A 14977-nucleotide genomic window follows, 5' to 3' on the forward strand; every position below is an offset into this window, starting at 1 on the left:
CCAGCAGGGTATACTAGCCTTCTGGCCGTCCAAGGACGACGGGTGTATTTCAGTAAAACTAAAACTTGCAAGCGAAAATCAGAACGCGACGTGATATTCATTGCATCCATTCGTGTGCAATTTGTAAGGCCGCGGTGACACGGAGTTATTTCATTTAAAGGTTATAATCCCTTGTTCATCATGACGTCCTTTTTACTTTGATGTCTCAACAACAGCGTCACGGAGATCACGTGATGACGTGATGAGGGTTCTGCCTTTGTAGTGAGGGTTGTGAGTTGACGCTGAGGAGGGGGGAGGAGGCGCCTCGCCCCCCCCCCCCCCCTTGTGGAGTGACGTCAGCCGCTAATTAATATTAATGTTGGGGGGGGTGTCCATTTGGAAGACGTCACCTCTTCATGATTATTAACGTGGAGTGACGTCACCCGCTAATTAATATTAATGTTGGGGGGGGTGTCCATTTGGAATACGTCACCTCTTCATGATTATTGTGGAGACTGTTCGATGTGGAGTGACGTCACCCGCTAATTAATATTAATGTTGGGGGGGTGTCCATTTGGAATACGTCACCTCTTCATGATTATTGTGGGGACTGTTCGATGTGGAGTGACGTCACCCGCTAATTAATATTAATGTTGGGGGGGGGTGTCCATTTGGAAGACGTCACCTCTTCATGATTATTAATGTGGGGACTGTTCGATGTGGAGTGACGTCACCCGCTAATTAATATTAATGTTGGGGGGGTGTCCATTTGGAAGACGTCACCTCTTCATGATTATTAATGTGGGGACTTTTCGATGTGGAGTGATGTCACCTGTTCATGATTATTGAGGGGGGGGGGTGCTACATATGGAGTGATGTCACCTGCTCATGATTATTAATAAGGGGGGGGGGGGGATCCATGTTGAGGACGTCACCTGTTCATGATTATTAACGAGGGGGGCTGGCCGACGTGGAATGACGTCACGCACGGGACACAGACATTCTTGGCTCATGATAGTAGTAAACAGTCCATCAGCAAGTTGCATGTGGTGTGATGAATAATGGGTACTCCCGTCGCTTACAAGACGTCTGGCGAACGTGCAATAGTGGTTCGGGCAAACATTTGTAGGGCTGCACATATACCTTTTAATGTACAATACATGCATTTATAACAACCCAAGATAAACACATCCAAGCTTGTAAAAGTGTCTAGTATTGCTCAATAGCGCCACCTATCTGCAACAGTTACATTTTATAACATACCCAGTGCTGCTGCGTCATATTTCAGTGGGAGTTTCATATACAGCAATTCACATCCACACACAACTCCTGTAACGGATTGGGTTTCTTAAATAAAACACAGTCTATAAAATAAGCAAAATAACAGGTCAATATTACAATTTATACTTTATTTTACTGTAAACTCGGAAGAGGTGAAGTCGGGTAACGCAAAAACAAACTTGTGCCAAGGTGTGCAATGACACACGGCTTTGGAGCCTCGCTCTTTCCTCTGTATCATGTGCGACGCTAACAGTATTCTTTGAATAAGCTGACATTTCCTACCAAAAATGGTCTCCATTCACGTGAATCAAACTAAAGTAGAGTGAAATACAGACCTGCAATGAAAAATATGAGAAAAAGCAAGCGTAGAAGTGCTCTTATCCATCCATGACTTGTATGATGTGTGTATGGTCTGAGAAAACTCATTACCTGCGGCTCTTTTCTGCCTATTATCCAAGATTGTTGGCTGTTTTTCCCCTCCTCTGTAGATTTTTAGCGGATAAGAGTCACCACACGGTGAAGTAGTCTGAACTTATTACCCACAATTATCCGCTATTTTTTTTCCCGAAAGACAAGTGGAGTAGATTTGCACAAACTGTAACATCATGGATAATAGGATGTGCGATGTGCATCGCCCACATCACCGTAGCTAAGAGTCCTAACGTACTGCTATTATTAAGAAGGCAACTGCACAACCAATGTTGTTCGCAAAAAATGCACAATACAGTACTAAACACAGAACCTTTAGAACATTATCCAAGCTCGAACACACCTGGACAGGTTAAGCGCGGCAGGAAAATATAATGAAAGCTTAAGCCTACTTTAACCAGCATAAAGGGGGCACAGCAGCAGCCCCGATAAACAAAAAGGCTGTAAAAAAATAATGTTTTTAAGCACAATTAAGTTGAAATAATACCACAAAATAAGTTTCAATTGCAGTGGTATCAATGCAAAAACAAATTATATTTAGTTTGTCCTCCCATTTCATTTTTATTCAAGTACATTCAAATGTAACGCTACAATCTACATAGCAAATGGAAAACATAATAAATACGGCATGGGCCGCAATATTAATAATGCTAAATCTGTCCTGCATAGCACATAAATACTAAAAATCCCGTACTCATCCCCGGAGAATGAATTTGGTTGTCATGGTGAAATGAACCACTATAAGTAATTTATACCCACAATTACCAAAAGAGGGTGCTGTATAACGCAATGAAACATGCGGTACAGCTCTGCTGTACGTGTAACTATGTACAAAGTCACAAGCTCCCTTTACAAAAGAACATTTCTCACAAACGCATGACTTACATTGTCACTCATCAGCAAATAGCACAAACTATGATCTTTCCACACTGCGTCATGCATTTTTTCACAGGTTAAACAACAAAAAACCAGACAGAACATGGACTGGATATCGCCCCCCACACCCGCCACTAAAGCAGCACGTGGGCTTTACATTGAAATGTTCATTTGTTGACCTTTCTTCCTCATAGCTGGCTGTTAGTCAACATTGACAATGTCATTTAAAGCCCACCGCGGTTAGAGCTTCTCTGAAACGAAACATTCTGGCTACCCAAAACAACCGTGCTAAGGTATAAATCTGTGTTGGCAAGCTTCCACGACAGTATATATCAGTACGTGTATCTTCATACATTGTATAAGTGTCGATCCATTTGAAATAGAGTACGTGCCGTATTGTGCAATAGCAATGCGAAATATGGAAATAACGTGGCAAATGCAGTGCTAATTCAATGAAGACCAAATACTCTGTGAAGTATGTACACAAACACCACCGATTGTCTGAATCGTAAAACGTGAGATCAAACATAAGGGTAGAAGAATATTTAATGAATGTCTAAACGCTTCGCTGAAAGTATCAAAAGGTAAAGTAGGTAAACATGCATTTGGCAATCATACAAAAACATGCCCAATTAATAATGCAGTCAGGCTCCAAAGAATCTGGGATAGAGGATCAGTTACGAACAGAGATACCAGCAAGACCTAGTCCATCTCTGATTGCAATGCACAATTTAATTATTCATGTTCATTCTAACCCAGTAAATGTGCATACATTCAAATCCAAAAACACCACAGAAACATTTGGAATAGTTTAGCCTGGAATTTTTCATGAAAGAATTCACCATAAAAGTAGACATTTTTTCAAACGGTGAGCCAAAAAATGTAAAGTAAACAATGGTACATCTGCAGAATCCAGCTGCAGCGCATTATGTGTTTATTGGCAAGGAAATTCGAATTTCCATGTAAGAATAACGCACGAATAGTAAGGCCGTCCTGCAATACAATTATTAACCCTCTCATGACTGAATTATTAAAATAACACTGATTTTAGAAGTGAAAAGGAGGATTACCCCAAATGTGTTGAGAATGTTTAATATAATTTCATGGAATCTATAATATAAATGATAGTACGTAAAGAATGAGGGTTACATTATTTAAAGTTGAATTGAAAAGGTTCGTGTGTTTTTTGACAAATGCTATTCAGGTCCCAGTGGTGTCATTGGATAGAATGGGGTGGAAGTCCTACCAATTGATGCTGAAGCCATCCAATCAATGACAGCGAACCCTCTATTGGCGTGGGCCAATTACTCTGAAATTAAATGACATATGGCTGAATTAAGTCCCTCTCATTTCCATAAACCTAGTGACACCCTTTTTTATGTGCTCCATTAAGGTCCTTTGAAATAGTTAGGTTCAGAAGGTCACGAGTCAAAGTTTAACCACGAGCTTCCACGAATAAACAAACTAAAGAATTCCAAGCTGGCATCCAGTTGTGCAGATGGTGAAACATGAGGTGCTGTGGTCATACATTGTAAACTCAAACAAGGAGTAGTTCTTCTGAATGTCGTACTGCATAAAGCAATATGCTAAGGAAAACACAATGTACAGGATACTGTACATTATTTTTGTAACTTAATTACTCTAACTAATTACAATACTTAATTACCCAAGCTAAGCAGTTGCATTGCTATACATGCTGCTGAAATTATGCATTTCCAGAAGGCTGTGGAGCCAATGTGTTGTGTAAAAAATACTTCTTTATATATTTTATGTGAAGAGACAAATGTTAAGTATATTGATGGGTACATGAACAAGCTCACAGGTGCCAATGTCTGGCTTGCTAAGTTGAATATTGAAGTGATATCTGAACTGGTTCTAAGCCCTCTCCTTCACTAACCTGCACTGACCACTTTGGTTAAGTACGGTCAAACAACCCCATAACCCACACAGCATGGGAGGGAGGTTTTCATCATTCCATAGACTGACAAATATCTGTAGATATGTAAGTTGATGAAGCTAGCAAACTATCAACTTTTACGAAGGGAAAGAACATTTCTAAGCCAAAAAAATACCAAGACAAAGAAATTGCTATCTCAGTCAAGGACTTGTATTTGGATGCTATTCTACAAAGAGCCAGCAAGCTTTCCATAGGCCCCAGACACAAACACTGTAGTATCACATAAAAATACACCATAACAGCAAAACGTTAACTAAAATTAAAGAAGCATTTTAATGTTAGCTCGTAAAGTTACTGGATAACTATGCTGAATTACAAACATTTACAGTTTTACAACTGTCTAGTCCCTCCATGATTGTGTTGATGTAAACATGAATACTATTTTTTTTTTTTACAAAAAAAGAGTCTACTACATAATATATTAAAAAAAACATACTTTAGAATTAGTTGGTTACTTTTCTATAATTTATTTCATTTCACAAACAACAAAAATAGCTAAATAAGTTTGATAATTACTTGCTTCCTAAAAACAACCATTCTGGTCAGCGGTCATCATACAAAGACGGGTGAATTAAAAACAGCATCACGACTCCGGTACCTTGCATTGTGTCAGCTGGGTTGCGTTAATGCCTTCTTTGGCATCCCATTAGGAGACCCCTGTCCATCAAACCCCTAGAGTGAGCGGTGGTCCTCTCACACCGGCGCACAAATGCAGTGGGCCCCTATGAGGATTTCACCATCGCTCTCCTATGCAGGGGCACTGTATGCTAGAACCGCACCTTTTCTGTGGCTGGTGCGGCAGTGGAAGAGACCATTTTCACGAGCGGCCAGGGGGCCCCTACCACTTTTGATGTTAGCCGACATTTAACCAATAGCCTACCATGAAGACAGGCTTTGTGTTGTGGACGCAGACACTTGATCCACATTTGCATATCAATGTTTTAGGACATTTTTACATCTCATTTTGAGTTATGTCAAATAGTAGATCTTACACATTGAATGTAAAGGTTCGACCAAGCCTAGAACGTGGAGTGATCATTATATAACAGTACCATGTACACATCATGCATAATTTGTAAACAGCGAAAAATGTATCTAAAAATATGTTTAATGCTAAATTTTACATTCACATTACGAACTTGAATAATCGCATTCCCACGGGCTAATAGATGGAACAGCAGTGTTGCAAAAACAGCCATCACCCAAAACAAACTGAATATAATGGCTCACTATGCTGCTTTGTTTGGTGGATTAGTCCAGATTACACAGGCTCGCTATTGTAGAGGACACAGTCATCTTTTAATGTTCATACAATGACCGCTGGGTTCCTAATGCCTTCGGGAAAGATGACATGGCAAAATGTCACATTTGTGTGTTGCCTGCAGCTTTGTTAGTTGATAGCACAACACAAGGGCATCTCAGTCATCAACATGATCATATTCCCCAGGTTAATTTTACACCAACATTTCAAAGTCAATGCAGATGCAGATTAGGTAGACCCTTTGATAAATTAATATACTACCTGCCAGATCTACTGAGCTCAAACATGGGATGGTACAAGTCTAGGCAGTTGAGACAGGAGAAAGGAAGACATTTGGAAGATCAAGGGCATGTGGGGGTTGTAGTGCGTAGGGGGTTGATGGCTTGGTGCTTTGAGAGGAGTGGAGTCGGGATTACAGCTGCTTTCATTTACACGCCGTCCATGAAAGTATCATCCATTATTAATAAGACAGCAGTTTGAGCTTAGTTTATACAACTATACACGCTTGGTATTGTGAAGTTTTAACATGAGTTATCACTCTAACCAACCTACGTCTGTTGGCGACAAACATCGTATCTAGATTTTAGAGTCCCAGGTGCTTGCCAACATCTCAGGTGTGATTGTTTGGAATGCTTCTGATACAGACACCCTGTATATTTGCTTAGGAATTAACTCTACATAATGTGTCAATCAGAGTCGCTGTATCCAAAGAGATTTTCTTCTTGCCTCAACTGACCCACAGTTTGAATCCCAATCTGGTGCTGTGTAATATAGACAATACAAGGCAAAGGTGCAGCGAATTACAATATAGATATGCTGATAAATTTCGATTTAAAGCTTTCGTGACTGCAAGGATTCATCTTCTTTGGTTCTTTCGGTAAAGTCACGTAGAATGAGAATAAAATAATAAAATAAAACAATCAAATTCTCACGACGTTCGGCCACAACACAAGTGGCCACTTGTGGCCACTTGTGTTGTGGCCACTTGTGTTGTGGCCGAAACGTCGTTGTGTTGTGGCCGAAACGTCGTGAGAATTTTATTGTTTTATTTTATTATTTTATTCTCATTCTACGTGAATTTACCGAAAGGACCAAAGAAGAGAGATATGCTGGATACATGTTTATGGCCATGAGGGAAACTCGTAACAATAAGTATGTTTACGAGACTAAAAGTAATAATTGTGTTCGTAAATATATTTCTTAAGAGGTTTTCGCAGTTGTGCTGTATAAATTCTCCGATATGTTTATGGGTTTTTACCGCCTGTTGTCCAGCATAACGTTTGACGTTTTTCTCCGTGTTTTGGGAGCTTCTTCAGGAACAGAAGCACATTGAAAAAAGAATTGTTGGACATCATGTCGAACAAAACTCAGCGCAACCCAAAAACACATCAGAGAATTGCTGGTAAATGTTCAGGCGCGCAGCACGAGTTCAACATAATCTAATAACCACAGCTACGGTGTTAACATTTAGCGGTTCAACATTCGAGCAGAAGGGTTAACCCTCAATTGTCAGCGATTAGGTGGCGGAAGGTGTAAAGTTGCCAAACCGCATGAAATTGTGCGCATTTAAACGATATATATTTTGCTTCATAACTCGCGTGACCACGGCTGATTGTCCCAAAACAACAAACATTCCGCATTACTTGAGATTCAGCGCCACCCGGCAGCAGCAGCGGTGCGCACATCCCAAGCAAGGAATCCCAGACATGACAAGGCAGTGTGAACCCTGACGTCAGTGAAACGGGTCTCCCTCGACACACGATGTAACCTTGATGTGCTCAGTCTCGAATACACACGTATTTACTTTGTATTTACACCATAACGCAGCCGCAGCATCAACTGATCTTTAACGTTTTCTATCCTGCCTGTATGCGTTTAACTCGGGAGTCGTATTTGAACAAAGACGAGCTTGTTTTTATGAATGTTTGAGTGCACGACCAGAGTATGCAAGTAATTATGTTCGAAAAATGACCATGTAATAATTACATTGCCTAAACGTATGCACTTATGACCAAGTCAACGTGAATGCGCTCAGTCTTGACAAATCTCAGACGCCAAGCAAGGTTGTGATAGTGCTTCGATGGGTGTCACATGGGCTGCTGCAAAACCATATTGACAGCAGAGAGCAATATTTAAAAAGACTCGTGCTCCCCGCTTACACCAAAACTGTTCAGCATGGTGAAGTATGGGTCAAACAACCCGCACAACCTACACAGCATTTCAGGCCGTCATCAAAAGGCCTGCACATGTACAAACCCATGCAGTATTACAATTATGACATTTCCACAAACGCTTAGCAATGTTGCTTGTTGCAAGATTGGGAGACTTTAGCTTGTTCATTGAAAACGTGTAAAAAGCACTTACAGTATTACCGTAGGCCAATGTACAATTTGCCCACCAGCATGCATTTCTTTCCACATACTGAAGTTGTCATGGCACACAAAATGGCATGCTATGTGAATGCATGCTATGTGAATCATGCATGCTATGTGAATCACATAGCATGCATGCATATTACACACGGTGCAGCCAAGCAAGTGAAAAAAATCAAAAAAAGTATGAAAGAATGCAGAATGGTGACATTTCCCACGTTACATAATTGTTTACAATTGGCTTGGACCAGCTTCAATTTAATGACACTGCTTACTTTTCGTCTCAATGAGCTTTCACCTGGGACCCAAGCAGCTGAGTTACATGAACTTTCTCAAGCATCACTATACCTACAACTGGTGCCTTTTCTTTGTTAAGCAATCACTAAACCATATTTATGATTGATTCCTCTGAGTTATGACATTATAGAGGCTTAAATGTCTTTAGAGATTCATTAAGTGGATGGACAGTTGACTTCAGTAATTGGCAAATGAAAAGGCAGAGGTTTTTAAAATGGGATTTAAATGCACGAACAAACTCGCTATTTGAACGGAAATTATAGCCCCTATTACTCGTGCATTTGTAAAAGGTCCTTAAAATTTTTCCTACTAAGTACCACCAGGTGAGACAGAATTGGTTTACGAACAAAAGGTACGGGATTTACTACATCGTAGGTTCTCGCGGTTATGCTGTATCGCTTTTTTCAATCCATTTCAAGTTGTACCACGATGCCTGACGTTTTGCTTTCTGTGCTGGGAGCTTCTTCAGGAACTTCCTGAAGAGCTTCAATTCCTGTAAAGACTCCCAGCACGTGGAGCAAAACGTAGGACATCACCCCAAACAACACACGGTACAACCAGAACGCACAATGGAGAGCATTCAAACCATTCAGCTGTGGACCAGCTCATCGTATTTAAATTGTTTTCCTTTGTAAACAATGAAAAGGCACTTGACTTCTGGATATTGATGCGGTCATTAAAGCTCTCACAACCCAAGGCCATTGAGAATATAAAAACCATAACCGAATTAACAATAATGGAACAGCTACATTGAGAGTGCATGGACAAGTACCATTAAACAGTATTACGAGACTCAGAAAAGGAGACAAGAGACATAAAAAATGTTTTTTTTTCTGAAAAGTCATTGCAGATTAGCCATTGCGCCATTGCAGATTTGCTGTTTATATAATTTAGTCAGTATAACACAAAATTGCACTTAACTGCAGGAAATGATAGACATTTATTTTTAAGAGATAAGAACAAATTTCATCAGTGTGTATTATCCAAGATAATATATGGATCCAAAACATGGACATAAAAAAGTGAACAAATGAGAATGCACAAAGACGTGTGAATAGATGCATGCTTGGAATGACACTGCCAGACAAGAGACATCTGCGTATATAGAACAAATTAACCTTATGGCGGGACCATGGGGTCCCGAATAAACGTAAGTCAAAATCGTAATTAATAAATACAATCTTGGCGGCTCCGTCCCACCACGCACGTAAACGCCGCGACCCACCCGGCGCGGATCATTCTGTTGTCATGTCGTCCCCAAGCGCAGCAGAAGAAACAAAACTTTGAACCTTTGATTAGCGCATCGTGTAGAGCTCGTCGAGAAGAATAGACTGCCGTATAGTTCGCCTTCAGCAGACATAAAATGACGTCGCAACGCAGTTTATGCGAGAGCCGGGGGCTTATGGGGGACCCCGGGGTCCCGCCATAAGGTTCATATACAAATTCGATATATTGACAGTTCAGAAAAGTGGCCTTTGGCAGGATCCGTTGCTGTCAGGAATGGTGACCGGTTGTCGTCGATACTAATGATGGAGTGGCAGCCCAAGGAGAGAACACGCCTAAGAGATCGTCTATGATGGAGATGGAATGATGAAATTAGCTCGTGGACAAGAGCTCCATAGGCGGTCGCATCAGAAGACCGGGGAGAGATAGGGACGGCTTGGCGGAGGGGCCTTCATTCAGCAGTGAATATCTATATCATGGCTGATTATGGTGATGTTCACCATTGGAAACCTCATTTGCCAGTAACAAAATATGATAATTGGTTTTTTACCCTTTTATCTGGCAACAAAACTGACACCTTTTTTTACAAGGAGTCATGTTTACATTGACCACAATACCTGCAGTCGGAAAGCAAACAAAAACAACAACTCTTATATTCAATTTCAAGGACAGTGCCACATACATTATCAGAGTTGTTGTTTTTTGTTTGCGTTCCGACCGCAGGTATTGTGGTCAATGTAAACATGACTCCTTGTAAAAAAAAGGTGTCAGTTTTGTTGCCAGATAAAAGGGTAAAAAACAATTATCATATTTTGTTACTGGCAAATGAGGTTTCCAATGGTGTAAATGCTTACCCCGAGCTCTCATACTCTGATGGTGCATTTGTCTTTGAGTTGTGCGCCTTTTGGCGTCATCTGGTCCAACACCATGTGAGACGAGGCTCTAAAGAAAGCTGTCTCGGGTGTGGACCAATAAATTTCAAGGACAGTGCCACATACATTATCAGAGTTGTTGTTTTTTTGTTTGCGTTCCGACCGCAGGTATTGGTGGTCAATGTAAACATGACTCCTTGTAAAAAAAGGTGTCAGTTTTGTTGCCAGATAAAAGGGTATAAAACCAATTATCATATGGTGATGCTGTTCATGTTGTTTATCCTGTTTAACAGCACTCCTCTGTTTCACAGCACAAATAAGGCATTAGGTTACATGTTGGCCAGACAAATAAGGATGAGCTCATCGAGAACAGAGAATGTTGCGTGACAGCCTGCAACTGAGAAAAGGACTCCAAACGATGTTTACTCTGAATAAATAGTGTATCTATGTGCAGACAACACAGGAAACCATATACGGTGCAGATTTTTCAAACGCACATCACTAACAGTATAACTCTTCTTATCCGTGACCCTCTTTCGCCGCAAACCATTTTATCAAGGAGAGCTGTAGGGATCTGAGAAAACTCCAATTATCCGCGGATATATTCTTCATATTGTCCGTAATTAACTACCGTTTTTTTCATCCTGAATTGCGAAGCGGCTATCGTTCGTAAATGTTTTCGCCGATAAGTTGAATATAAAAAATTCATCCCATTATCCGTGGTTTATGTTTGCGGATAAATGGAGCAAATTCGCGGATAATAGGATCCGCGTTGTTCGTCCCCCCCACATCACCGCAGTTAAGAGACGTTCTATTCGCGTCCAATGTTTTTAATCATTAACATCCCACGTTCTCAGACTTAATCCACACCAACAATACACTACACGCTCACGGTACAATCGCCATCATCATCAGCCAGTCAATCCACTGGGTAGGATTGGTTGAAAAACCTCCTTAGCATTCAAAATTGTCGGGGTTTTTTTTTCCTACCCATCTTTGCCGTACCAAAAAGGAGGCGAGACGAAGCCACACGGACTGCTGGATTAACACAGCATACCAAAAAAAAAACAAAGTCTCACTGGTACAAGGCGAAACACCAGTCGGAAGTCATCTCACGCAGAGCCGGTGGCAATTACTGCCGCCGTGTGCGAAATATGCAATGCGGAGGAGATTGCTCAGAGTACCATCATCCATTCTCCAAACTCGTGCCACTAAAAAAAACCCACATCGTCGCACGCAACGTTTCTGAACAAAGCCGCGTTACGTTCACGAACTCAAACCAAGAAGGAGGGCTCACCGATGGCGCTCATGTCCAGGAGACGTTGCGTGCGCTCGCGTGCCTTGCCGGAACACGTGCGGTCGTCGCTGTTGCTTGCCTGGGCTGTGACTGGCACCGCCTGCGAATCCGCCCTTGGCTTGGCGCTGCGTTTGTCGCACAGCAGCCGTCATGACCGGAATGCCGAACCCGGCGAGCTTAGAACCCGCCTCCACCGCGATGCCCCCTGGTGGCGCTGTCGGTGAAGACGCGCAGCGACCCCTCGCGGACACGGCGAGAAAGTCCCCCGCCACCGGTACGGTCACGAGCACACCCATCGTCACCAGCAGCAGCAGCATCACCACCACGACCATCATCACCACCACCCTCATCATTAACATCAGCAAGATCACCACCACACCCATCGTCACCATCACCAGCAGCACCAGCAGCATCACCACCACGACCATCATCACCACTGCAAGCAACATCACCACCACCACCCTCATCATTAACATCAGCAAGATCACCACCACACCCATCGTCACCAACACCAGCAGCATCACCACCACGACCATCATCACCACTGCAAGCAACACCACCACCATCCTCATCATTAACATCAGCAAGATCACCACCACAACCAGCGTCACCACCACCACGAACATTATCACCGCTACCATCAACACCACCACCATCCTCATCATCATCAATACCAGCAGCAGCACGATCATTACTACCACGATTATCACGACCATCATCACCACCACCACGCAACACAATTATTACCACCACGATCGGTACCACTCTACCATCATCACCACCAACCCCAGCAGCGTCGCGACCACATTCTCAGCGCAACAATGCAATACATTAAGACGCAGCAAGATGCTTCACTTGGCTTCTCCTTATCTCGCAAACACTGGACTGCACTTCGTCGTGTTAGAACTCCCGTACGCACAGAAGGTGCGGTAGGCTCCTACGTAAGTGGGGAATGATGGATTTGCTTAATCGAGGCGTGCAATCCATCACGCACATCACCGACCATTGCCCAAGGTGGTACGAATTTAATCCATCTTCCAGATGCCATCGAATGGATTTCCAAGCTCAACACACAATTATAAATTCGTCCGATGTTTTTCGAATGCCATACGAAAGAAGTAACGCAAACCAAGCTCTGTGTGTCCACAGCTGTCGAACAGTCGCATGGCAAGTGTTAAGTGTGCAGGCGGTGCAACTGCACCGGGGTCCACGCACCGGGCTACAAGGATGGAGAGAATGTAACAAAGGGGAAGCACCCATTTCATTGCTTTGCACGAGGGCCCATTATTTGTAAATTACAGTCAAATAGTGCAATAGTGGTATGTAATTCACTGACATTTAATTACCGTTTCAAATGTTCTTGTATTCTGTTTTGTGGTATTTTGTCTTGTGTTACGACAGATGTCTCCTTGTGAGAATGTAAAAATACATTCAAAAGTATTTACAAGAACATTTTTGCTGCACTGTTATTACACATATTGGCGATTTAGTAAATATCCTGTATCTTCATCATGGGACCTCCTTTGCCAGTACCAAAATATAAGAGTAGGTTTTTCCCCTTTTTTCTGGCAACAAAACTGAAACCTTTGATAAGGAATCTTTTCTGCATTAACCACAATACTTGTGGTCAAAATGCAAACAAAAAACATACTCTGATAACATATGCATTGTCCTTGAAATAGATTGGTCCACACCAGAGACAGCTTTCTTTTGAGCCTCGTCTCAAACGGTGTTAGACCAGAGGACGCTTTTGTCTCTGGTGTGGAGCAATCAGTTTCAAGGACAATGCATTTATTATCAGAATATGTTTTTTGTTTGCATTCTGACCACAAGCATTGTGGTTAATGCAGAGATGATTCCTCGTAAAAAGGTTTCAGTTTTGTTGCCAGAAAAAAGTGGAAAAAACCTATTCTTATATCTTGTATCTTCTGGCTTAAGCTTACAGCAATCAACATTCCTTGAATACCATTCCTGTTATTTCTGGCTTGATGGTTTTTTAATCTTGTGGCACACCCTGTCTAGTGCAGTGGCGGCCAATACGTGGATCGCAATTCACGGGTGGATCGCGAGAGATTTTGTGGATCTCGAGACAAATCAGAACACTAACATTTGCATTCAAAAATTTTCGTTACGGCTGATGGCAAATACAAAAAAAACCCCGAACTCATTCATTCACAACATAACTTCTATCAATAGATGGCGCAAGTACGTTGTGTCTGTTGTATGTGTATGACAGGGTTACATCCATTAGGGTAACTGATGGGTTATAAGGTTTCCGATGGGTCTCAGAAACCGTTGAAATCCACCAAAATGGACCTTCAGAGTACCTGGGTGTATTGATCACAGTTTTTGGCGTGATGAGTTGTATGTTACATATGGTCTGTATTCTAGTCTGAAAATCACAGCTACAATTGCTTAGGTGGTGGACACATATCGACTGAATTATTCACACAAAAAAACACATTTTGTTTCGAAATACAAGTCTGTACGAGGAGGCAAAAAACACTCACGAGTGGAGACCCTTCTGCCAGCATTGGCGTGAGCAAGGCATTACAGGGCAGCGCCTTTAGCAGCACACTGTACGGATGTCCAAACAAAGCCCAAGCTTGCCATTACCCCCCCCCCTACCCTCCCATTGAGTTATGGGTAAGGGTACATTGATGATCTGTTCTAGCGCACCGAACGTAAGTGGTCAGTCTGAACTTTCAACACCCTGCCCTCCCACATTCTCTCTTTAAGTGACCGGTGTCCCCAGGCCCCTCGGCACTAGCGTGTGGGTGTCAGTGACGCACCTGTCGCCCTCTCAACGGGGCACCGCATTTCCATTTTCATTCACCCGACTCCAAGGTGGCGCCGCTGGCCTCGTGCTCAGCGAACGTGCTGCGCCTTGCACGCCAATATTGAACGGCCACGTACGAAACACAGAACTTGCAGTGCCAGCCACCGCACGTAGAGTTGACAAAGGGCACGGGTCGGGCCAGGGTTTGTGTGAAAAGTTGACGCTTCCGTACCGACAGGTGGAGCCCCCAGGTGAGCGTAGGGAGGAGCCATGCGACCGTGTGGATCACACTTCACACGTGGGGCTGGGTTGGGGTTGTTTGGAGGAGGTGGCGGTCGGATTGGACCAGGGGG

At 42.6% G+C, this 14977-nt stretch overlaps 1 protein-coding gene across 4 annotated transcripts in view; it reads right to left on the reverse strand.

Annotated features, from left to right (window-relative positions):
* LOC116940596 (actin-binding LIM protein 1-like) overlaps nucleotides 1-12004 on the reverse strand; it is a 99914-nt gene extending 87910 nt beyond the window's left edge. For 2 of the 4 annotated variants that reach the window (XM_032950622.2, XM_032950614.2), the window contains exon 1: nucleotides 11846-12004. In XM_032950622.2, the coding sequence (XP_032806513.1) occupies nucleotides 11846-11858 (13 nt within the window). In that variant the 5' untranslated portion in view covers nucleotides 11859-12004. Of the gene's footprint in view, nucleotides 1-5120; nucleotides 5311-11845 lie in introns of those variants that run through there. The other 2 variants (XM_032950616.2, XM_032950623.2) reach the window with 2 other exon arrangements.
* Nucleotides 12005-14977: the final 2973 nt, after the last annotated feature.

This window comes from Petromyzon marinus, chromosome 9 (genome assembly GCF_048934315.1).
Source record: "Petromyzon marinus isolate PM22_M1 ecotype Great Lakes invasive population chromosome 9, UKy_Petmar_22M1.pri1.0, whole genome shotgun sequence".
Classification (NCBI taxonomy): domain Eukaryota; kingdom Metazoa; phylum Chordata; class Hyperoartia; order Petromyzontiformes; family Petromyzontidae; genus Petromyzon; species Petromyzon marinus.